Source organism: Dromiciops gliroides, chromosome 1, assembly GCF_019393635.1.
Source record: "Dromiciops gliroides isolate mDroGli1 chromosome 1, mDroGli1.pri, whole genome shotgun sequence".
NCBI lineage: Eukaryota > Metazoa > Chordata > Mammalia > Microbiotheria > Microbiotheriidae > Dromiciops > Dromiciops gliroides.
The window spans coordinates 259,857,970-259,881,390 of NC_057861.1; the positions used below are offsets into that span (position 1 = coordinate 259,857,970).

Below are 23,421 nucleotides of genomic sequence, written 5' to 3' on the forward strand. Positions count from 1 at the left end.
AGTACTTGAGCACTCAAATATCTTCACTCTCTGAGTAAGAGCTGGTGCTAGCTGTATTTAGTATTCTCTAGGCAATGTTAAATTATTTTGGTAGCTAGAGCCTACTTACGGGGCTCACCAAAGCTAATTTAATCAGCCATAATGTTTGTGGACATGACAGGGCATTTTCCATCAATGAAAATGCTGAAATCATTCTATCATGATAATCAGAAAAACAGAGAAGCACTAGTACTAGTATCAGATCAGTGGTATTAGCTTTGCCAATGGGACATCAACTGTTTAAATCAAAGAACTTCTAGGCATCTGCAGTTATACAGTTAAAACACAAACAATTAAAACTGAAAATCTAGGTGATTTGGGTAGGGAAATTTCTAGAGAAAATCACTGACCAGTTTTCATGAGTTAATAAGCATGAGCATATGGCTTGAGAAATCTTTTTGATAATTTACAATCTGAAAACAAGTGATAAAAATTAGACTGAGGGTGATTTTTTAGAAGTTTGTGAAACACTCATATAAAACATACATACTATATGTTATATTAACTTTATGTGTGCATGTCTGTGTATAAATATTACTAGAAAGCCTTGACAAAACATTTCAAGTAGGCAATAAATATGACCTAGGAAATTACACCTCTCAAAAAAAAAAAATGATTGGGGGTAACTCAGTGGCATTGTGGATAAAGCGCTGGGCTTCGAATCAGGAAAATTCATGTTCACGAGTTCAAATCCAGCCTCAGATATTTACTAAGCTGTATGACCCTGGGCAAGTCATCTAACCCCTGCTTGCCTCAATTTCTTCAACTGTAAAATAACCTGGAGAAGGTAATAGCAAACCACTCTAATATCTTTGCCAAGAAAATACCAAATGAGGTCATGAAGAGTTGGACATGACTAGAACAACACAATTAAAGTGATATTACTCCAAATGGTTCTAATTTTGCTTATGACAGCTTTTTCAGAAGGGGGGGGGTTATAGTCTCTAAATGTCATTTGAAATAATTCCTATCATATATATAATTTTATATATATAAATATTTTAAATATAAGTGAAATGAAAAGAAATGACAACTTCTAGCCTTAGAAGGAAAAAAATGGGCAAATAACCTTTTTTTCCTACAATGGTAACATCCCCCTGAATACCTTTAAAATCAGAGGGCTATGGTAAGCCATTCTATAGGAAAAGCTAAGCAATATTTTGCATTAACTGCACGTTTCATTATATATTCTATGTTGATCTACTGACAATATAGTTCTGAAAAAAATTAATGACTACTTTCAAGATCCAGTCTCAATATATTCCCATTGGTCTTTCTTCCCTTAACTTGAATGCATGCTCCCTAGCTTCTCCATGTAGTATTTCCCGATATCCCCCAGTTAATGTTCTCTCCCTCCTGAAACCACTTGTTATTTATTTCTCTAGGTAAATTTTTTTTAATCTCACAGTAGAATGCAAGCTCCCTAAAGGCAGGAAGGATTCTTTTGGGCTTTTATGAATATGCATGGTGCCTTACATAGACTAGGCATTCAATAAATGTTTGAAATTGATGGTTAACCTTTAGCATTATTTTTTTTAGTGAAAATGGAAAATGATTATATAACTTAGTTAAGAATTTCAGGAAAAACATTTTCCTAAGAATAACACTAGGATCTTGATCACTTACCTTTGCTGTGGTTTTCATTGGGAGGTGAATGTTGTAATATCTTGATCTTGAGATGGAGAGGTGATTTCTTTCACAGCTGGGAACCTTGCCAACTTTCCCATAAAATTCTTTTGATAAGCTGCTAGGAGATCAGGGTGACCTAGCCTTGCCCTGCAGCTTCCCTCTTAGATGGACATTCTAGGTCTAGGAGCTGACCAAGAGTAGAAAAAACAACATTCCCCTTCAATATACTGTTGAAGTGGGGTCTGGCATTTTGCACATTTATTTTTCAATGTGCCACAGAAATACGTCATTACATTTGGGAGACTTCGTTTATTTTTTAAAAGCCCATCAACTAATTTATTTTCTCTTAAAACATTTTATCAAAATTAATATACTTGGAGAAAAAACTCCTTGGCACTTCTGATAAATGTTCAAAATTTCAAAAATTGAGGGTGGAAAGAGAAATAGATAAAACAGTGTCCAAAAACATTTCAACATCCCAAAATACTACTGCACCTTCAGAGAAACTTGCAACCAACAGATAAAATTTATTTTCCTCTAACCCTGGCCCCACACAGTACAAAACTGCTCACTTTCCCCTAGAGATTATATGTATTTTAAAAAATTTATAAGCAAGCTTTTCAGAAAAGTCCTCCCAGAATCTGACTCTCCTCTAATCTCCCTCCACTAACCCCATCATTCAGACACTACATTCACAATTAGTTTTTTGGAGGTTTCTGAATATACTGAACTATTTCCAACTAAAGCTAAAGGTTTTGTTTCAAAGACTAGACTCAAATATTGAGCACTTTTTAAAACCAAGTTTTTAATATTTTATTTTATATTTCACACAAATATAAGGAATAAAAGAATACATTGCTCACTCTAGCATTTGATAGAAATTACTGATAAGCAACTGGGTTTATATTTTTTCAACATTTATTCCATTTTAAAAATAAAATCTATACTCATGGTCATATGGATTTACTAGGTCAAAGACCCAGTATATTTTAGGTAATTCTAGAACAAACGGAATAACAAATATACTTTAATATATTAAGGCAATAAGAAGAGCAACTATAACTTAGTAGAGGAAAAGCAGTGGAGCGCCAAGGAAGACCTAAAATGGAGTCTTGCCTCTGTCCTCTACCACCTAGTTGTGTGAACACAGGCAAGTTGATTAACCTGTCAATGGTCAAGTAAATTCCTTGAGACTATTTAAGGAGTTCAATTGTGATTTACATTGGAAAAAATATGCAATCATACATACATCAGAATAAAGACAAAGAAATGTCAATGACACAAGATGAGGACTTTAACCCAAAAAGGAAATGATAAATCCAGTTTTTCATTAAACTCATTTAGGCAAAAAATAAATAAGAACTATAAAGGAAAGGTGAAATTCAAGAAGCTAAAAAAATCAACAAAAAACCTTTGCATATTTTTTGCATAAATCTGGTCTATAAGGGAAAGGTTAAATGAAATAGAAGCTAATACATCTTGGTTTCCATCCACATCTACTCTCCTTTTTCCCCCACCTGCAAGATATTTGTCCCCCTAAGTTCACAGGATCTAAGATTTAGAGCCAGAACTGTAATCCTGTACAAAGTAGTATAAACTGGTTTTTAGCTGTAATGATCTTAGTGGTAAGACCTAGACCCAGGTTTCCTGACTCCTAGAATTTTACCATAGTCTACTATGTTTTATACAATAGTAACTCTTCTGAATCTATGGGATGAATTTTACCTATGAGCAACTGTACTTTTTAAAAAATTACCCTTTAAAACTTGTATTCAATCAACACATTAAAAGTCTCCCATATACAACAAACTCTGAGACAGAAGTATATACTAGCATAGCACATGCCCTCCAGTCAAATGAGCTCAACTCATTTATGAAATGACAACTACATATAGGGCACTGTTCTAGAAATGGGTTGCAAAGACAAACTAAAGAAGCCCTGCCCTTAGGAACTTAACATTCTACTGTGAGGATACTGCATATACATATACATATACAAAGTACATACAAAAGACTAATTTTAAGGAGAGCACATTAACACTAGTATGGATCAGGGAAAGTATATTGTTGAAAACAGCACCTCAAATGTGCTTTGAAGTTAGAGATTCTGAGAGGCACAGGAAGACTAAGTACATCCCAGACAGGAAGAACCATCTAACTACTAAAAGGCATAGTTGGGGATGAGGGCAGAAAGGCATAGTGGAAGGATAGAATGTATTCCAAGCATAACAAAGGACAGGTCAGTCTAACTGAAAATAGTAAATGGGGAATAATATGAACTAAGATTTGAAAAGTAGGAAGGAATGATGTTGTGGTAGATTTTAAATGCTAGGCAGAGGATTTGTATTTTACCCTAAGGGTAACACAAATTCTATCTGGTTAGGAAAACAAAATGTTCAAATAAGTTATGTGTACATAAATATTGTACCTCATTTCATATTATAAATGCCTAATAGAAGAGGTAATTCTTAACAGCTGCTTCTACCACTGTATCATCGCCTTAGTCTTCTCTTCAAGCCCTAGTTGTTTCAATTCACGGCACACACAAAAAAATGATAATCCAGTCCTCCAATCAGGAATTGGCTCTAGTTTCTCCACATTCTTCCTAAAATTTGGTGACCAAAACCAGGCCTAGATGTGGTTTGGCCAGGAGAGATTACAGTGGGATTATCACTGCCTTCTTCACTACAGACCACAAAAGGACTTTTTTGCAACAGACACCTAGATACTTTTGGGAGAATGGTGAAACCCAAAGACTCCTTTCTCAGAATATTTTTTACATCCATAAAACACACAGAATTAAAAAGGAAATCAATTATAAATGTTACATATATTTGTATGTATTATGTGTGTGTGTGTATTAATTAAACCAAGTTTACAGAACCTCTTTATCTAGACTTTCCAAACATTATAGTCTAAAATATTGCTCGTTTTTCTGGCTTCCAAATTGCTCTGACTCTGACTGAACTTGCAGCCCACTAAAACTCCCATATACTTTCCCACAAGAGATGTTGACTAGCCATACTTCCCCTCCCACATTCAGTATCTGTACAGTTAGTTTCTATTTTAACTCATGTGTAAAGTTTTATTTAAACTAAAATTTGGGAGTACCGTTCAGTGAACAATCACATGTTAAGCATCTAGTATATGTTAGGCACTGGGTTAACAAAGCTAAAAATGAAAAAAGTCTCTAACCGGGGGCAGCTAGATGGCGCAGTGGATAAAGCACCGGCCCTGGATTCAGGAGTACCTGAGTTCAAATCCGGCCTCAGACACTTTACACTTACTAGCTGTGTGACCCTGGGCAAGTCACTTAACCCTCATTGCCCCACAAAAACAAAATGAAAAAAGTCTCTAACCTCAAGAAGCTTACTATTAAGGAAATATATATATGCATAAAATGTACACAAATTAAATAGCTGGTGGGATCAAAAGGAGCTTCATCTGATGTTCAACTGTCCATTCTCTTCCTGCTTCTCATTAACAAAGAATATCAGGTGTTGGGCATTTTTTCATTCTTGAGTTCCTTTATCTTCAATCAAGTAAAATATACATGCTAGTGTCTATAGTCTCAATATGTAACATACAGCTTCAGGGTAGTTTGGTTTATAGGAATGGAAGTGCAGAGTATTTATGTAAAGATTATCTCCTCCCTAAGAATATCAGAAAACCAGAATATGAAATGAATTACACATTTCTGTAGCTTGTTCCTGTGAAACAGAACATGCAAATATTATTATCATCTCTATTATTCTCTATTTTATAGATTATGAACCTGGTTTTTGTCAAAGGTATTACGTGCTTTGCTTAAAGTTACATAATAACAGGCAGGATTAGGACTCCGGCTTCTTTACCTAAGTCCAGTGTACTTTTCCACTACAGCATGAGTGGAGTATACAGTATTACCTAGATACCTTTCATCCATCCACAGTTTATGAAGAAGAGATGGACATATTTACCTTGGCCTATCCTCCCCTCAGCACCCCCTGCAAAAAAAGTCAAAAAATAAAATTCTATCCCAAAATGTCCTTGAAAACATCCCAATATAATTAGTCAACTACACTTAAATGGGATCAATCAACGCCTTACTTTACCATCAAGCTTACAGATATCATCACTATTATTGTTATTAACAAAAAATGGAACATAATCCTATACCTACGAACTGATTTTAAAAGTAACTTTATGAAAGGTGAATATTTTTGGTAAACTTCAAGAACACTATGTAAATTTATATTTTAGGATAATACTGTGAATTCTAAGTTAACAAATTTCAAAAATATTATACAAACTCTTCCCACAGTTTATTCAAAAGACTGAATTCAAAATGAGTTACACTTCAGAATTATACTAAAGTTTGTGATGTTTAACCAAAAAACAAAACGAAAATCTTTTAAGACAAAATATTCAAACAAAAATTCCCAGACATGTTAAAACTCCTAACCAAATAAATATTTTATATTTACTCCATTTGAACTAATTTATAAAAACACATAAAACTCAAAAGTGGAGAAAAGCTGATGATTTTCATTTGAGTCAAATATGCATTGCTAATTTCAAGTTTGAAAATCAAAGGAAAAATAGAGCATTTTTTTAAAAAGCAACAAATTAAAAGGTAATATAACCTAATATTTATTTTTGCATTGTTAGACCTTTTTTTTACTTTAGTGATCAATACAGAGTTATTGTCATTTGACAGAATGAAGTCTAAGTTCCCTAAAAACTTGTAAGGGATAACACTGTACTGTTCAAGTTACATCCCAGCTCTTGTTCTGCTTTGCATTAAAGTGGATTGTGAAGCCCTCTTACCAATTAGGAAAGTTATCTCATGTGATACAATTTTTTAAAAGGTCTTAAAAATGGTATTGTCATTGGGATATATAAAACAGGGCCTTGTATGTATGAACTCCCCATATTGCAAACAGAAGAGATACATTATTTTTGTTAAAGCATTTTATTTTTATAGAAACTGTTTTTTAAAAAAATTTCAAATGGAAAATATTGAGATATTATTTTTATACCAAAATTATCAACTTACCTTAGTTAATCACACCTACCAGAGGGAGATAGAAAGATTCAAAGCATAGGGAAGGGATTTTTTTTTTAAAGAAACTCATTAAGAAAGCTCAGTTGTCTGCACCCTTGCACCAAATATTATCTAACAATTCCTTAGGGTATTATTATGTAGACCAACTCAGTGTACATTTGGCAAAATAATTCAAAATATGAATTAAATTTCAAATATTTCTTCTAATATATATAAATGTCACTTTAAGTTTAGCAAATTGTGGCTCAGAATTGATATAATAATAAAACAATAGACCTGGCATCAATAAACTGATATGCATATAGTCATCCCAGCTCAGTAGCTAAAAGAATGCCCCCTTTCCTCCTTGGAGATCTCCCTCCTTAGGTACTAAACACTGCCACTACCGGAACAGAAGAGGCCAGGGGAAAGGATGAAAGAGAAGAAAAGCTCCCTCTTACATACATTCTTTTTCTTCCCGCCTTTCACTCCCTTTGTCCCAATATAGTAAGTCATTTCGTGTTAGCAATGTAAAAGGAATATGGGGTAAATGTTAAATCTCATCATGCTTACACTGTAGTACTTCTACAGATGCTGCCTCATCTAATCTAATGTAGAAAAGGGAAGGGAAGTGGTGATCAAACCCCTCTTTACTACCTATCCCTAAAACTTTTTTTTTTTTAAACTTTTTTCACCCTTAAGTCTAGCTCCTGTTCTGATGGAGGGCTACCCCCAGTAACTAAGCCAGAAATTAATTCTGAATGCATTTTCTCACAAAAACATTATTATATATGGTAATTAAATTTTGAACTATCATTTGCACTATTTTTACATATGATAGTTAAACAATATTGCATAATACTTTCCATGGGAAAATATGCTGTATTCCCAAAAGGTAACAAATTATAGGATTTTTTAATAATAACTTGCTCATAAGTTAGGAAGACCTATAATAATGCTTATAATGATGGGGATGGAGGAGAAGCAACACAATTTCTACATCAACTATTCTTTGAAAACATTAAACAAATTAATTATGTCACGTATTTTCCAAAAGTAAGCAGCTAATGCACAGGTAATAGCCTCATATTACAAATTTTTTTTTTAATTAAGTTATCGAGTAAGATTATAGATCCTGGGCTCCCAGCTCCAATTTCAGTCACATATCCACCTAAGATAACTGAGTGATCCTCAGTAGTGAACATGACACAAGATACACCTTATTGCTTTGATGGAGGTATTATTTATGTGAAATGGAAAACTAAGTTTTAAATATATTTTTATTAAAATATGGTAAATTTACAACATTGAGCTTTTACAACTGAGAAAATGGTTTTACCAATTAACTCAAAAGCATTTTCTCTCATTGTTAGTGCACTGTGTGTTTGGGCTTATTTTCAAAGCACCTCAAAAAGTTTCAATAACAGTTAAAACTTTATAAGTGTGGAGCAATACCAATATTGTTTTTAATAGATAAATCACCGTAAAGAAATAATTCACAGTTTGTGGCCTCCAAACAAATACTGCAGATTTCAATACTTACTTATCAAAGCTATCACTATTTTTGATGAAGCTCTCAAGTTTTTCCTTGGCATATTCCACCACATCTGAGTGAAGCTCAATTCCGTGATTTATTCCAAAAGGACCTGCAATCGTAGCAGCAGCATTTTTATGAAAATAATAATGATGCTGATATGCCCTTTTATAGCCCCTTTTTATAATACACACTAATTTACATATCTCAAGAGCCCCTTGAACAAGACATTATGTTGGCATCTAGTTCCAAAATGAATAATACTTTCTATCTTAAATAAGCTTTTCCTAAAAGAGCTGGGCCATATCATATCTTTGTATTCCCAGGACCTAATAGTGACTTGCACACGTTATGATCTTAATAAATGTTAGTAAAATGAATCACTCTTAAGAACAGAAGAGGGGAAAAGGTATATAATCTTCCATCAACATGGACTGAGGTATAAAGTGGTCATCTATTCCCTTAATTCTTAGTTAAAATCTAACAGGAACGTTATTCCTAAAGCTACAAATCTTACACTTTTAGCACCTTTTGGCTTATTTTTAATATCTATGGACTCAAGTCCTGCACTGACAATACAAAGAGGTCTTAAAAAATTTTGCCGTAATTTCCCAAAGTACAAGTACATGAGATCAACATTGTAGTTTCAAGCTATAATCAGAAAAATACTATGTATGCATGAAATTTTACATCTTTCCTCTGTAAACTGTTCTCCCTGACCATCCCAGCTTAGTGACAATTTCCAACATCTGAATTCTCATTTCACTTTGTACCATTTATGAGGCACTGACATATTGCCTTATATTACTGACTATAAACTCCTACTGAATAAAAAACAGTACTATCAATTTAAAAATTTTATAAAACTTTTTTCCTGACAGAGTTGGTATCATATATGCAGAGTAGCTGTATGTTAATCTTTTCACTGCCCTTCAAGTATGCATATGTAAGTACAGTTCAAATTATTAAAAAGAATGTTGGAAAGCACCTTCTCATCCCAGGACACAGCCTGATTAGGCTTCTTCCCATCCCTTGAGTTGTTTCCCAAGGATACTCATATGGTCTCATGTTTAAGTTTAAACAACCTCATTTCATTATTATTTTAATGCTCTACTAATTCCTTCTTTCTTTGCACCAAGTCATTTCTGGTCGTTGTTTTTTAAAATACTAATTTCTCCTTCTAGATTGAAGCTTTTCCTTGAGATAAAGAATTTATTTTTACTCCTAGATTTATAGCTGTAAGAATTCCTCATTTGTGAATCTCTGAAATGCCATGTCCTTCAATAATAATTATTTTTTTAAAGGAGAAAAACTTACTCATCTCACATACCCCTCAAAAAATGTTTTAGGTACCTAAAAGACCCCCATCCCTTAATGTTTTTTAACCTAGGAACACACATAACTGTGTTTCCTTTCCTTTCATTTAGAAGTCTCTTTAGAATGCAACGCAATAAAGAAAAGCAGACACTAATTTTTTTTAAGTTGGAACCCAGATGTTATCTTTAAAAAATCTTGCACCTTTTAAAGCAGGCAGGATTCTCTACAAAAACTTTCTCCTTTATTTTTCTATCAATTGTGACCTTGATCAGTTCCTGAAAACAGGCTCTCTTTTGTGGTTCTGACTAAAGAGAAGTAGGTAAAATTTTTCTTATATTTGTATCTAGCCATAAGAATGGGCAGCTAGGTGCATCTATAAGTGAATATATAGAGAGAGAATGCTAGGCTCCCAAGCAAGAAGACCCAAGTTCAAATACAGTCTCAGACACTAGCTCTGTGATCCTTAACCTCTGTTTGCCATAATCCACTGGAGAAGGAAATAGCAAACCACTCTAGTATTTTTGCCAAGAAAACTCCATGGACAGTATTGCCATATTATGGTCCACAGTGGTCACAGTTAAACTTGACTGAACTGACTGAACAATAACAGAAGCCATGAGAATATATGATCAAAAGGATTAAAAATAACATCTGATTGCCAAAAAACAAAAAAAACCTCGTTACAAACTATTATTAGTAAACTAAGAAGTTTTCCTCATTAAAAAAAGTTTAACATGGTTCTGTAGCATGATATATGTATGGTTAAAACAAATGAACATTTCATTCAATGAAGCCATTTAATAGCTTATTAAAATTCCACAGAATTAAAATTGTTATTTTGTAATGATCAGTATACTATATTGAAAATCTAAATTCATAAAATATATAAACTAGATAACAAATGTATATTAATATATACTTTATACATAAATATTGCCAGCATACTAAGGTTTCTTCTAAAATGGAATTTGCTAAATAGTTAAGGTAAATCATAAGAGCTGGAAAAGTTAAGAGGCCAACTAGTTCAATTCCTTCGCTTTACTCTTGGAAATGAACATCTCCATTCAAAAATTTAAGTCACCTATTAAACATTGCTTTCATTATGGGCATATTGAGGCGCATCATCTTCTTCCATGGGGTACATAAATCAGAGATTATTAATCAGAGTTTAGATTTTACAGTAGAGAAATCTGAAACCCTGAGAGGGTGGGACTTGTCCAAGATCACGCCAGAGGCACTCTGCTAAATTCTGGGAATACAAAGAAAGGCAAGGGATCAATTGGGAGGGTGTGGGGGAAAGGAGGGAACAGACACAGAAAAGGCCTTTAACAGAAGGTGGGACTGAACTGAGCCTCCAAAGAAACCAGAGAAGCCTTGGTAGAGAGAAAGCATTTGTTTTGAGACATGAGGGACAGCAAGTAAAAGGACACATTAGTAGGGACCCTTAAGTGTCATGTGTGATAAATAGCAAGTAGCCTAGATTGTATAATATGTGGAAGACAATGAAAAGAACACTATAGAAAGTAAAGAAGGGACCAAGCTGTGGAAAAGTTTATCTTTCATCTTGGAGGTAATGAAGACTCACTGGAGTTTAATAAGTATTGGGGTGACATTGTCAGACCTGTGCTATTTAGAAAAATCATTTGAGCAGCTCAGCTGACTATGGACTGAAATAGGCAAAGACTTGAGAAAAGGAGACCAAGCAGAAGACAAAAAAATATATATATACACAGATAAATGTATAGAATAAATGCAAACATACACACACAGTCATAGAGAAGGGTTTGGGGAGATGTGAAAACAAAAACTATAAAATGACATTAGATTGATAAAAGGAATGAGATTGTGATCTACAGCAATAGGAAAGAAGTTAAGAGAAGATACTAAGTTCAGTTACAGAAAAGTTGAGTTTGTGATGCATCTAATAAGTCCAAAAGGTAGTTAGAATGTAACTACCAAAAGGTACTAGAATATAACTCAGGAGAGAGGTTGGGTTTACGTATTATAGATTTGGGAAAATCTTCTGCATGGAGGTAATAACTGAATCCCTGGGAGTTGATAAGTAACCAAGTAGGATATTAGTAAAGGAGAAGAAAAAGGGCCCAAGATAGAGTATGGGACACTCAGAGTTAGTGGGTAAAACCTGAATATATAATTCTTTTTTGTACTTTGGCTGGCATGGACCAATTATCTAGAGCCTTTATGATTCTTGAGTAATAATAGCTAGCATTTATAAAGCACTTTGAAATTTACAAAGAGCTTTACAAATATTCTCATTTTAGCTACAAAATCACCCTGAGAGGTACCATTATTATTTCCATTTTACAGTTGAGGAAACTGAAGCAGAGGTCAAGTGACTTGCCCAAGGTCACACACAAGTAATAAATGGGATTTATGCCAGGAATGTAAGGCTGGTTCTGAGGCCACAGCTGAATATAGGTTTCCTAACTCGAAGCCCAGCTCCACTGTGCCACCTGGCTGCAGATTAGGAAACAAAGAAGTGAAGAAACCAGTCCAGTGTTACACAGTGTTACAGTCTTCCTGACCCCAAGTCTAATGTGCTATGCACTACACCATGCTGCCTCTTAGATCTTGTGAATTATTTGTGTTTTTACAAAGTCTTGTTTAAAAAAAATAAATAAAACCCTTTCTTTTGCTGAAATAGGAACTGGCTCTTGGGAAGATAATCTCAGAATTTCAGAGGCATTAGGGAACTCAGGAACAAGAAATAACCACCTAAACCAGAATGACCATGTCATGTGAGTAAAGAAGTGGAGGGATGCAAGAGATGTTGTGAAAACAAAAATATCGAGTCTGGTCCCACTTCCACCTGACAGCCTTTCAAGTACCTGAAGATGGTCATCATGTGCCTGTTATGTCTCCCTTCCTTCCTGCTGAACATCTCCAATTCTTTCAAGGAATCTGAATATCTCCAATTCTCTCACCAGGCTATATTCTAATCTGTCTGTGCCCTAATGACAACACGGCATTTGTTTTGGATTTTGACTGATCAAGAAAGAGTACAGGGAGCTATCACTTCCCTCATATCTCTGTTAAGGCGTCTTAAAATTATATTACCTTATTTGGACACCATGTCATGTATACAGTTGTCTCAACCCTAGATCTTTTTCATGATATTGTAGATTTTTCACTGGATTTTATGTCAAAACAGAAACAGTATATCATTGAGTCAAAGACCTGTAGGTTAAATCAACCCTGGTTGGGTTATTTCTCAGGCAGAAACAAGGTAGTCTTTTGTCTTATGAACAAAAAGGGTAACATCTACTGTCTTTTGATTCAGGGACCATTTGTGTGAATGTGTTCTGATGGTTCAGGCAGTCCCTTATCCATTCTAAATGTCACTCTGATCCACTGAACAATGGTTCAGTGAACAATGGTTTAGTGCCCAGTGACAAGTCTCAATAAGCTCCATATATAAAATAAATTAGTGTTAGGCTATTTGATAGGATAACCTCTTGCTTGCTAATGTCCTTCTAAATCATGACTGCCCTTAATAATGACTTGAAAAGTCATATCTTGAAGAGTAAAGGTGATCTCAGTCCAAAGGCGTTTGCTACTTATTACATCTCAACCCAAAGACTGACAAGAATTGTTGCATTTGGAGATCACAGGACTTGGTTAAGAATATTTTTATTAGCTTTGTGAGAACTAGATCTACAGTAGATGCCATGAAGCAGTGTCATACTGAAATTAGTGCTGCTGACCTCATCTGGCTAGTTAACTAAGCCTGCTTGACTGAGAAAATAACTTGCATCATCCTAAGTCAAAATGGTTCCAATAAATTAAGCTGATTTATAGTCACAGGACCAAGGTTTGAACCCTTACCTAATATTTACTTATCTGTAAGACTTTGGAGAAAGTCATTAAACCTCAGTGGAACTCAGTTTTCTCATCTATAAAAAGGTTTGCACTATATCAAGTAACAAACAAAATGGCCTGTCAATGCTCTGGAATGCATCCCTAACTAAATTAAATTGTTACTGGGACACAAAATAAATTAAAATATAAAACATATTCTGTTAATATGTGGCTTTAATTATGTACATTTTGGTGAATCCTTGTTTCTATTTGAGTTTGAAACCACTTAAGTTCTTTCTAGTTCTAACTTTATTTTCCTAAATCTAGATGGTGCAGTAGATAGAGCACTGTACCTGGAGTAAGGAAGACTGGTTCAAATCTAGCCTTAGACACTAGGTGTATGGACTCCAGCCAAATCACTTAACTTATGCCTCAGTTCTATCATCTTTTCCCCACTTTATGTGAAAATCGACTGAGACTTTTGAAGTGCTTTGCAAACCTTAAATCACTATAAAATAGTACGTACCATCATTATTAAAACTTTCCCCACAGCAAACCCTTGACATGTATTTAATGTGCCACGCAAATGAAAGGAAGCTTTTTGTAAGTTACAAAACTATGGGACTTAGAGGGAAAAAAAGTTAAGAATCTCAGTGGTATAAAGAAAATCTGTATGGACATGGAAAAACCTCTTCAACACCAATTCTCAACTGCAAAGGAAAACAAACACCCACTTGCCCCAAGATTCAAATGGCCCAGTTGCTATTTATAGATGATTCCCACTAGATACTAGCATCACATCTATCCTTACACTGACCTTCACTGAGCTAGCTTTTTTTTAAATTGTTTTAAATCAGCAAAACAGATAAGATTGACAGTGTGAAAAATGAAAAGTTACAATTCAGAGCTACATTCAAATGTTACTAAGATACACACACACACATATACACTTATCTAGACAGATTATCAAGAATATTGGTAACACCTATAGAGCAATGTAAGGGTTACAAAGTGCTCATTCTACATACCCTATCTGATTTGACAGTAGGTAACTTTATACCCAAGTTTTTCTCAAAGCTAGAAAAGTCACCAAAAGAGAGAGAGAGAGAATACCTAATAAAAGTGGATTGTTTATAAATACATTATTAAGAAATTATTGCAATAACCACAAAGAGTCAAGTCTTACCTTGTAGATTATGGTTGGAAGCCATTTCTTACATTTTTATGTCCTTATACCATAAACTGATTTTCCATAACCTTAATTATATCCCATAACCCTAATTTTCCTTCCATCTCTCTAAAATCCTAATTTCCAACTTCTATCTCCATTTTACTCATGTCTCTTCAATAACAAAAAAGGGAATATCCCCATGACAATGAGAAAAGGTCAGGAAAAACACTTTCTCCATTTTACTCTTCAAATTTCTCCAATCAGCACCAAGAATTTTTCCTTAAAAAAAGTGTAATCCTGATTTGCCTGGGTTCCAGTTCCTAGCTTTTAACATAAATTTCATATTGGAGGCAAGAGGTTTAGAAGTACAGTTTGTAGTTAGTAAGTGATGTGTCCTTGGTACAAGTAGTCTTTTGGCTGGAAGCAAGAGAGATGGAAGGTTATTTTATATTTCACCTTCAAAAAGTTATCCTATGTGCATAGCTTTGAATGACTATATAATGTACATATAATACAATACAAAACAATATTCACAATACATGCTTTAATACAAACCAAGCTTTTATGGGAAATTGTTTCTATTTAAAATTTCTCAAAAATCAAATTACCTAAAATTAAGCCCACCATTGTACTCAAATATCCGGTTCCACTTCCCAGGTTAAGAAAAGACAATCCTGGTTGAAGTTTCAATGCTTCCATTACTTCAGAATAAATGCAAGGTGCTGATAAATGAATGTTTCCATGCTTCCAAGCTAAGTCTTTATAAGCACTGTCCCTGTAACCTTCCAAATAGTAATCCCCTCGATCGATAGCTCTGAATGCTTGCTCCACTCTTTCAGTACGAATATAGTGAGCTTCTTTTAAGTTGTCAATTAAATCATCATTGTCTTCCCCAGCACTCACAGCTCCTCCCATGATGATATTCAAGTTAAATTAATACTTTGAAAACATTAGCAGAGTATGTCCAAAGAGCCAAAGTAAAGGGATTTGATTGTTTTTCTTTCAACAAAGCACTGAGTCTCAAAAAACAGTTAATCCTGGAAAAAGAAAAAATAAACAGGTTTAATTTTACAGGAAAAAGCTATCATGGAAAATGTTTTTCATATGTTTTCAGTCTAATATAAACTAAAACTAAGTTGCAAAATTCATTACAATGTTATAAAATCATCTTAATAATGACTAGGGTTGGGTTTTTCCCCCCCAATTTAGCCCTGTTCAGGATGATTAAACCTGGTTGTGACAAAACTCAAATTTAATTAACTCTAATATATGGCACAATGAGGGGAAAAATCCATTAATCATACATGTAATAACATTCACTTACACAAAAAAAGTTAGCAACTTTAGATGGGGGGAAAAGCCCAACTGTCATCCAAAGAATAACTACTGTATATTCCACACATATAATTCCCAACTGTAGTATCTACAAAGGGGAGAAGAAATAAAACAACCAAAATTAAAAACTTTTAAAACTTAGAACAAAACATTAAAAAAATCAAAACATCTGAAACATATTCCAGTCTCTTTTTATTTTAGTCATTCCTGCTTCCAGTATAATTCTTTCCAATATATCATTTGCATCATCTCAATCTCAAGGCTAGTTTTCCTCTAATATTAATTTACTCTAATCAGCACAAGTCCATACCCCCATTCCTTCTCTTCCATTATCTATTATGCAATCCTATTTTTTTCTTTGTGCTGCCATTGACAAAAGAGGGTAATTCCCATCCCTACATTTTTCTCAATTCAAGACTCTCCAAAAAGCATACCGTAATTTAAAACCTACTTACTTCATTGTTTGAATTACTTAATACTTGAGCATTACTTACACTAAATTTATTTTCTTACAGTATTTTTAACTAGAACATTAACTGTTCTTGGAAAAGAGGGGAAAAGTCTACTTGCTTTAAGACCCCACAGCATTTATTACATCTCTGCATGTATAATCTGCATTTTAAAATGCTCATTAAATGAAAGAGGTTAAATGAAATAGAAACAGAAACGACCAGTAAAACTAAAATAGCAAGAGGGTTATTTCTAAATGTCTTTTAAATTAAAAGGCTATAGTCTCCATTTGGGGAAGCTAAGTGGCCTAGTGGATGGGAATGCCAGGCCTGGAATCAGGAAGACTTATCTTCCTGAGTTTAAAATCTGGCCTGAAGACACTTTGTACTTTACCTTTTTACTACTCAGAATGTCAAAGGATGTTATTTATCATTTATGGTCAGTGTGAGTTCAACATTTAACATCTCACTTACCAAATAGTCTCAACTATGCTAGGAATAACAGAAATTTGTTTTTATAAACTGCCTGTGCTAGAATACCAATCTGTCCAGCCAGAGCCATCTGTGCCAAGGCTGGTCAACTCTCCATGTTGCTGGAATCTGCTCTAAATCTGGCTAGTAAGCACCCCACCCATAGGCCTCCATGGTACAAACTGTTTACAGTATTATCATACTTTAAAGTTCAGGCCCTGTAAACTTCCTCTACCTCAGTGTTAGGTGAGTTTATGGGTTTTATTCTATCTACCACACCCCTAACACCCTCAATTTCAACTATTTGTTTTTTTTTGTTTTTATCAACACTTCCTCTCAGGAGAGAGTAAGATGCCATTTACTGATGTCTCATTACAGGAGGATTTCTGGCAGTGGTAGAATAACCACCTGGTCAGAGATATTTTGAAGAGGATTCCTCCCATTCAGGATCAGGCAAGCAGATTTCTTCAAACACTGAAATTCTATGATTCTGTAACTCTAAAAGTTTGATTTTATCCTTAATTCACATTCAATTAATCAACCAAGTCCTACTGATTCCACCTATGACACTTTTCCCACAGACATTACCTTCTCTCTACTACTGCTATCACTCTAATATAAGGTTTCCTTACCATGATAGTTGCACTCCATTCTCACCTCATTCAATCACAATAATCTGATGGAGCTTTCATTCTTTCATTCCCTTACTTAAAAAACAACAACAACAACAATCTAGTGGTTCACTAATTACCAAGTACATTCCAAATTCCTCTATATGCTCCACTAATTTTGTTAAGGTGTCTGACACATAGAAATGAAGGACAATATGCCAAAGAGTTTACTTCCCTAAGAAAAAATCCCCAGGACCAGATGGATTCACAAGAGAATTCTACCAAACATGAGGAACAATTAATCCCAACGCAATATAAAGAAATGGCAAACCATTCGGTATTTTTTTTGGGGGGGGGGGCCGGGGTTAAGCTACTTGCCCAGGGTCACACAGCTAGTAAGTGTCAAGTGTCTGAAGCAGGATTTGAACTCAGGTTCTCCTGAATCCAGGGCTGGTGCTTTATCCACTGCGCCACCTAGCTGCCCTCACCATTCAGTATTCTTGACAGGAAAACCCAATGGATAGCATTGGCATTCTATGGTTCAGGAAGTCAAGAATAGGTCATGAATGCTGATGCAGAAATATGTTTAATGTTATTTTATATATATATATATATATATATATATATATATATATATATATATATATATATATAAAAAACCTATATCAGATTACCTGCTGTCTAGGGGAGGGGGGAGGGAGAAAAATCTGAAATTGGAAAGCTTGTATAAACAAAAGTTGAGAACTATCTTTACATGTAACGGGGAAAAAAATACTTTATTAATTAAAAAAAAAGAATAGGCCATGAATGAATGAATGAACAATGGACATACAGGTTCTAAGAGGCAAATTCAGAATCTGAACCCGAATTTCAGGTCTAACTCTAAAATCCAGCACTTTTTCCAAGTATATCATTTTATACTTATTGAAATTCTTGTGAATTTGATTCCATGTATCATCTTTCCATAGGACATATACATTTTAAAACACATCTAACTGTAAAATAAAAAAAAATTACCTTTCACAGGGTTTCTAGCTGGACATAATTCAAATGGGTAATTTCAAGAATACATGGTGGAAAAAAAAAGAATACATGGTGAAAAGTATGGGGGGGGACAAAATGTCCCTTTTTTCCCCTGTGCCCTAAAATCATGCTGAGATAAAAATTTGTTATTTAAACTCGCAGGTCAACCTTCTACCAATTGTTAAGCCTTCATTCCAAGTTTAATATCCCACTCTTCAGAAGTACCATTTCAAAACTTCTCCTTAATCCCTCAACACTACTCACTCTTTTATGCAAGCAAATAACTCCATCTCCTATTATACTCAGAAAAATTGTCGCGTACATCTATTCCCTCTACCCCCTTACTCAAATTCCAGTGACTCCCCATTATCTGCAGAATATCACAGAAATATAACATCAAAGCCCTTCATAATTCACCCTACCTTCCCAGTCTTACACATGCCTTACACACCTCCATATATATTCTTCAATCCAGTGACACTGACCTGCCTGCAGTTCTTTGAGAATTCCATTTCCCTGCTCCTAGTATTTTCACTAACTGACCCAATGCCTGAAATAACTTCTTCCCCATCTAACTTTCAGGTTTCCCTAGCTTTTTTCTGAAAATCTTTCTCAATCCTCCTTAATTTTAGTGCCTTCTCTTTGCTGATTATTTCCAATTTATCTTGCGAATAGCTTGTTAAATATAGCTGCTGGCATTAACGTTTCTACCATTAGACTATGAGCAACTTGAGGAAAAAGGGGCTGTCTGCCTTTCTTTTCATCCCCAGTACTTAGCACAATTTCTGGCACAAAAAAGGTACTAAATGTTTTCAGTTGTTCTTCAGTTGTTTGTCAGTCATGTCCGACTCTTCTTAACTCAGCTGGGGTTTTTCTGGCAAAGATTCTGGAGTGGTTTGCCATTTCCTTCACCAGCACATTTTACAGATGAGGAACTGAGGCAATCACAGTTAAGTGATTTATCCAGGGTCACACAGCTAGAGGCTGGATAAAATTCATTTAATGTTTACTGACAGAAATGGGAGATAGAATACAAATGTGTGAGGAAGAGTTGGACCAGAGAGCATTTGAAGGGGATGATAATAAACATCGTGTTAGCACCTCATGGGAACTATAAAGCAAAAGCCTTCACTGTCTTTGGAAATGAAGATAATATAAAAACAAAAGTACTGGGGATCAAGTAGTGGCACTGCTTTATTAGCTCAAAGGCCATGGGCAAGTAATTTAACTGAGTTCAGGAGTGTAATCGAACCACAAAGAATAAAGTTCTAGTCATTTAAATCAAAGAAAATAAACACTGAATTAAGGTCTCTTTGCTTAATTTAAAATTCTATGATTCTATGACCTGTCTTTACAAATTTCAAAATATTCTCTAGGAGTGCTTTATTATTCTCAATAAATCATTCTCATGTTTTCAAAAAGGATTATTTTTTTATTTAAGATTTATAACTTAAATAGGCAGGGAGACAGGAGCAATGCATATTCAGAACATTCAATATACCTATATGGATCATTTATCAGACAATTGAAAAGTCTAGTTTAAAACTAACATTTAAAGTAGTCAATAAGCAGTTATACGGTCAACCAGTATGAGATCACATAACTCAAATTTTCAGTTCACTAAAGACTTTATCCTTTAGTCAAAGTTTAATCATGTTAATTTTCACAAAGGACAATCCAAATGACGAATCACAGCTAGGGACAAAAACAGAATCCAAAGTTTAGCCAACATCATCAAGCATGAAATAAACATGTCATTGTTCAGTTGTTTCAGTCACGTCTGACTCTTTGTGACCCCATTTGGGGTTTTCTTGGCAAAGACACAGAGTCGTTTGCCATTTCCTTCTTTAGCTCATTTTACAGATGAGATGGAGGCAAACAGGGCTAAGTGACTTGCACAGAGTCACACAGCTACTAAGTGTCCAAGACTGCCCTTCCAGGTTTGCAAAATGCCCAACATATTTTGAAGATGTGCATTTAAATGTTTCTAGACAATTTTTTTTAAATGTTAAATAATTTAAGTACTTGAAGCCCTACATCTGAATTTAAGATTATTTTAATCAGGGGCAGCTAGGTGGCGCAGTGGGATAAAGCACTGGCCCTGGAGTCAGGAGAACCTGAGTTCAAATCCAGCCTCAAACACTTGACACCTAGTAGCTGTGTGACTCTGGGCAAGTCACTTAACCCTCATTGCTCCACCAAAAAAAAAAAAAAAAAAACCACACACACACACAAAAAGATTATTTTAATCACAACTTCAATGCAAAATAGAAAAGTCTAAAAATACTTTATGCCGACATTTGAAACCTCATCCTAGAGCTACAAATTCAAACTAGATTTACAGAGTCACAGCACAGCATTATTACTAACACCTTCTTGAAGGGACCTGTCTTTTCTGCCAATCTTTATAGATCCTCCTTGGCACTTTCCAAGGGGGAAAAAACTGCAAAATTCAGAGACCAGAAAAACACTTGCTGGGCATCACTAGTGAATCACTAGGAGAACATATGAAGGGATAAGTGCCTAACCCTCACTTGCCAGAGTCTGCCTTTTTCTTTCTTTTTTTTTTTTGGGGGGGGGGGTGTAGGAGTGTGGGGGTGGGCAATGAGGGTTAAGTATCTTGCCCAGGGTCACACAGCTAGTAAGTGTCAAGTGTCTGAGGCCAGATTTAAATTCTGGTCCTCCTGAATCCAGGGCCAGTGCTTTATCCACTGCATCACCTAGCTACCCCAACGTCCGCTCTTTTCCAAAAACCTAGTAAATAGCACATAAGTCTGGATAGGAAAGAGAAAGCTAGTTGCTGCTGCCTATTTGTAGCCACAAAATCTGGGTTCAAATCTTGGCTCTGCCACTTACCATGTGACCATAAAAAAGTCAAAATGAGGAATGGAAGGGAATGGAAGAGTAATTCTAAGGTCCTTGGCTATGATTTGATGTTCATAGACTAAATTAGAAAGGGAATTCAAGAATACTGTGAATTGGATAGCTTAGGATGGCCAAGAATAAATGAGGATGTAGGAATAATAAAGTTTAAAAAAATGGTGGGCATATGATGAGACTTTGGGGAACTAAAGTACTTATGTACATGAGCACATTCAGGAAATCATATGTTAGGGCAGCTCATATCAACAAAAAAGTGCAAGAATATTTGGGAAGGGAAGAAGTGTTCAGGGGTAAAAGGATATCTATTATCATTAAAGATTTTTTTTAGTCTTCCATCCATGACTTTAGAATGTTTCTCAGTTACAGAATATTCAGAATGGCAAAATGACTTCAATCATCCAGCATGTATTTATGGATGAAGCACCTAATAGGAACTGCTGAAAATCTTCTGTATGGGGAAATCTGTGAGACGAAGAAGCAGCACGACATAACAGGAGATCAATCAAATTTATTGAGTAAGGGAATGCTTCAGGTAAGGGGTACTGGCAGCTATGTGAAAGGTGGATTACAATGGAGAGACTGACTAATTAGGCTACCACAATAATCCCAGGAAGAGGTAAAGAAGCTCTCAATTTGAGTCAAATCTCTGGGATAGAAACAAAAGATGAGCAAATGGAAAAGGACAAAATCTGGCAAATGATTAAGGGATTTAGATAACACTTTAAGAATGTGCAGATAGGAGGAGTTCAAAGAAACCTGGAAGGACTTGCATGAACTGATGATGAGTGAAATGAGCAGAACCAGAAGAACATTGTACACAGTTATCATCAACATTGTGTGTTGATCAACTGTGACAGACTTGACTCTTCTCACCAATACAACAGTACAAGAAAGTTCCAAAGGACTCATGATGGAAAAGGCTCTCCAAATCCAGAAAAAAAAAAAAGAACTGTGAAATATGGATGCTGATTGAACCATACTATTTTTTTTTGTTTGTGGTGCTGTCGTTTTTTGAGGTTTTTCCTTTTTGCTCTGATTCTTCTCTTATAACATGACTAATGCAGAAATATGTTTAATGTTATTGTACATATATAAACTATACCAGATTACCTGCTGTCTTGGGGGGGAGGGAGGGGAGAGAGGGAGAAAAATTTGAAATTGGAAATCTTATAAAAACAAATGTTGAAAACTAACTCTACATGAAACTGGAAAATAAGAAAATACTTTTATTTTAAAAAAAGAATTTGCAGATATACAAAATTTAAATAAGGACAGTCCCTGCTTTCACTGGAGGGAGCTTTATCATCTAGTAAAAGTAACATTCAAATTCATGAAGTAGTTCAGAAGCAAATTAAAAATACTCAAAAGGGAAAGGATACATGTTAACCTTTATGCCAGCAATCAATTTACATTTCAAAACTAGGCAGCTAGGTGGCACAGTGGATTAAGAGTGCCAGCCCTGGACTCAAGAAAACATTAATTCAAATCTGGCCTCAGACTCTTAGTAACTGGGCAGGTCACTTTGCCTCACTCACTCAGTATACACTAAGCACTTATTTTCCTCATCTAAAATGGGAATAACAGCACCCATCTCCCAATGTTGTTATGAGGATCAAATGAAATAATTGTTAAAGCATTCTGCACAGTGCCTGGCATACGGTCAACACTATGTATTTATTGCTATTATTAAACTTATTACATCCCAAAAAAAATTCAGACAGGTCACTCCTGACTTCAACTCCAGCAACTTTTGCAATTACATAACATCGCCTGAAAATAATGTTAATTCAATTGAAACCAAATATATGGTGACCAAGATTCTAGGTTTTCTCCATAATATGGCCAACTGAATTACAACTGATTAACAAAGCCATCTGATAGCAATAGAGATTAATATCTAATTTTATTCAAAATACATACGACGATGCTTGGGTTACACAATATAAATATTTTAGTCATTAAAAAGCTTTGAGTCTTCTAATTCAGCAGAATGCTAACATCAAGTTCTTGAAACACTCATCTTAGAAATCGACTCAGATGTACATCTAGAGGCAAACAGGCAAGTTTGTCTTTTCCTTGTAGCATTATGATCTGACAATGGGCCTGAAAAATCC

General features: G+C 34.9%; 1 protein-coding gene across 7 annotated transcripts in view; it reads right to left on the bottom strand.

Annotated features, from left to right (window-relative positions):
* The window catches only part of PCMTD1 (protein-L-isoaspartate (D-aspartate) O-methyltransferase domain containing 1), a 50,224-nt gene that overhangs the window by 15,890 nt on the left and 10,913 nt on the right, over nucleotides 1-23,421 (bottom strand). For 2 of the 7 annotated variants that reach the window (XR_006352844.1, XM_043964832.1), the window contains exons 2-4: nucleotides 15,860-15,958; nucleotides 15,144-15,572; nucleotides 8,238-8,340 (exon numbers count right to left, since the gene is read on the bottom strand). Coding sequence is in view for 2 of the 7 variants with exons in the window: in XM_043964832.1 (XP_043820767.1) it covers nucleotides 8,238-8,340; nucleotides 15,144-15,450 (410 nt within the window). In the remaining 5 variants the exon portion in view is untranslated. Of the gene's footprint in view, nucleotides 1-1,665; nucleotides 1,856-8,237; nucleotides 8,341-15,143; nucleotides 15,573-15,859; nucleotides 15,959-23,421 lie in introns of those variants that run through there. The other 5 variants (XM_043964837.1, XM_043964836.1, XM_043964834.1 and 2 more) reach the window with 4 other exon arrangements.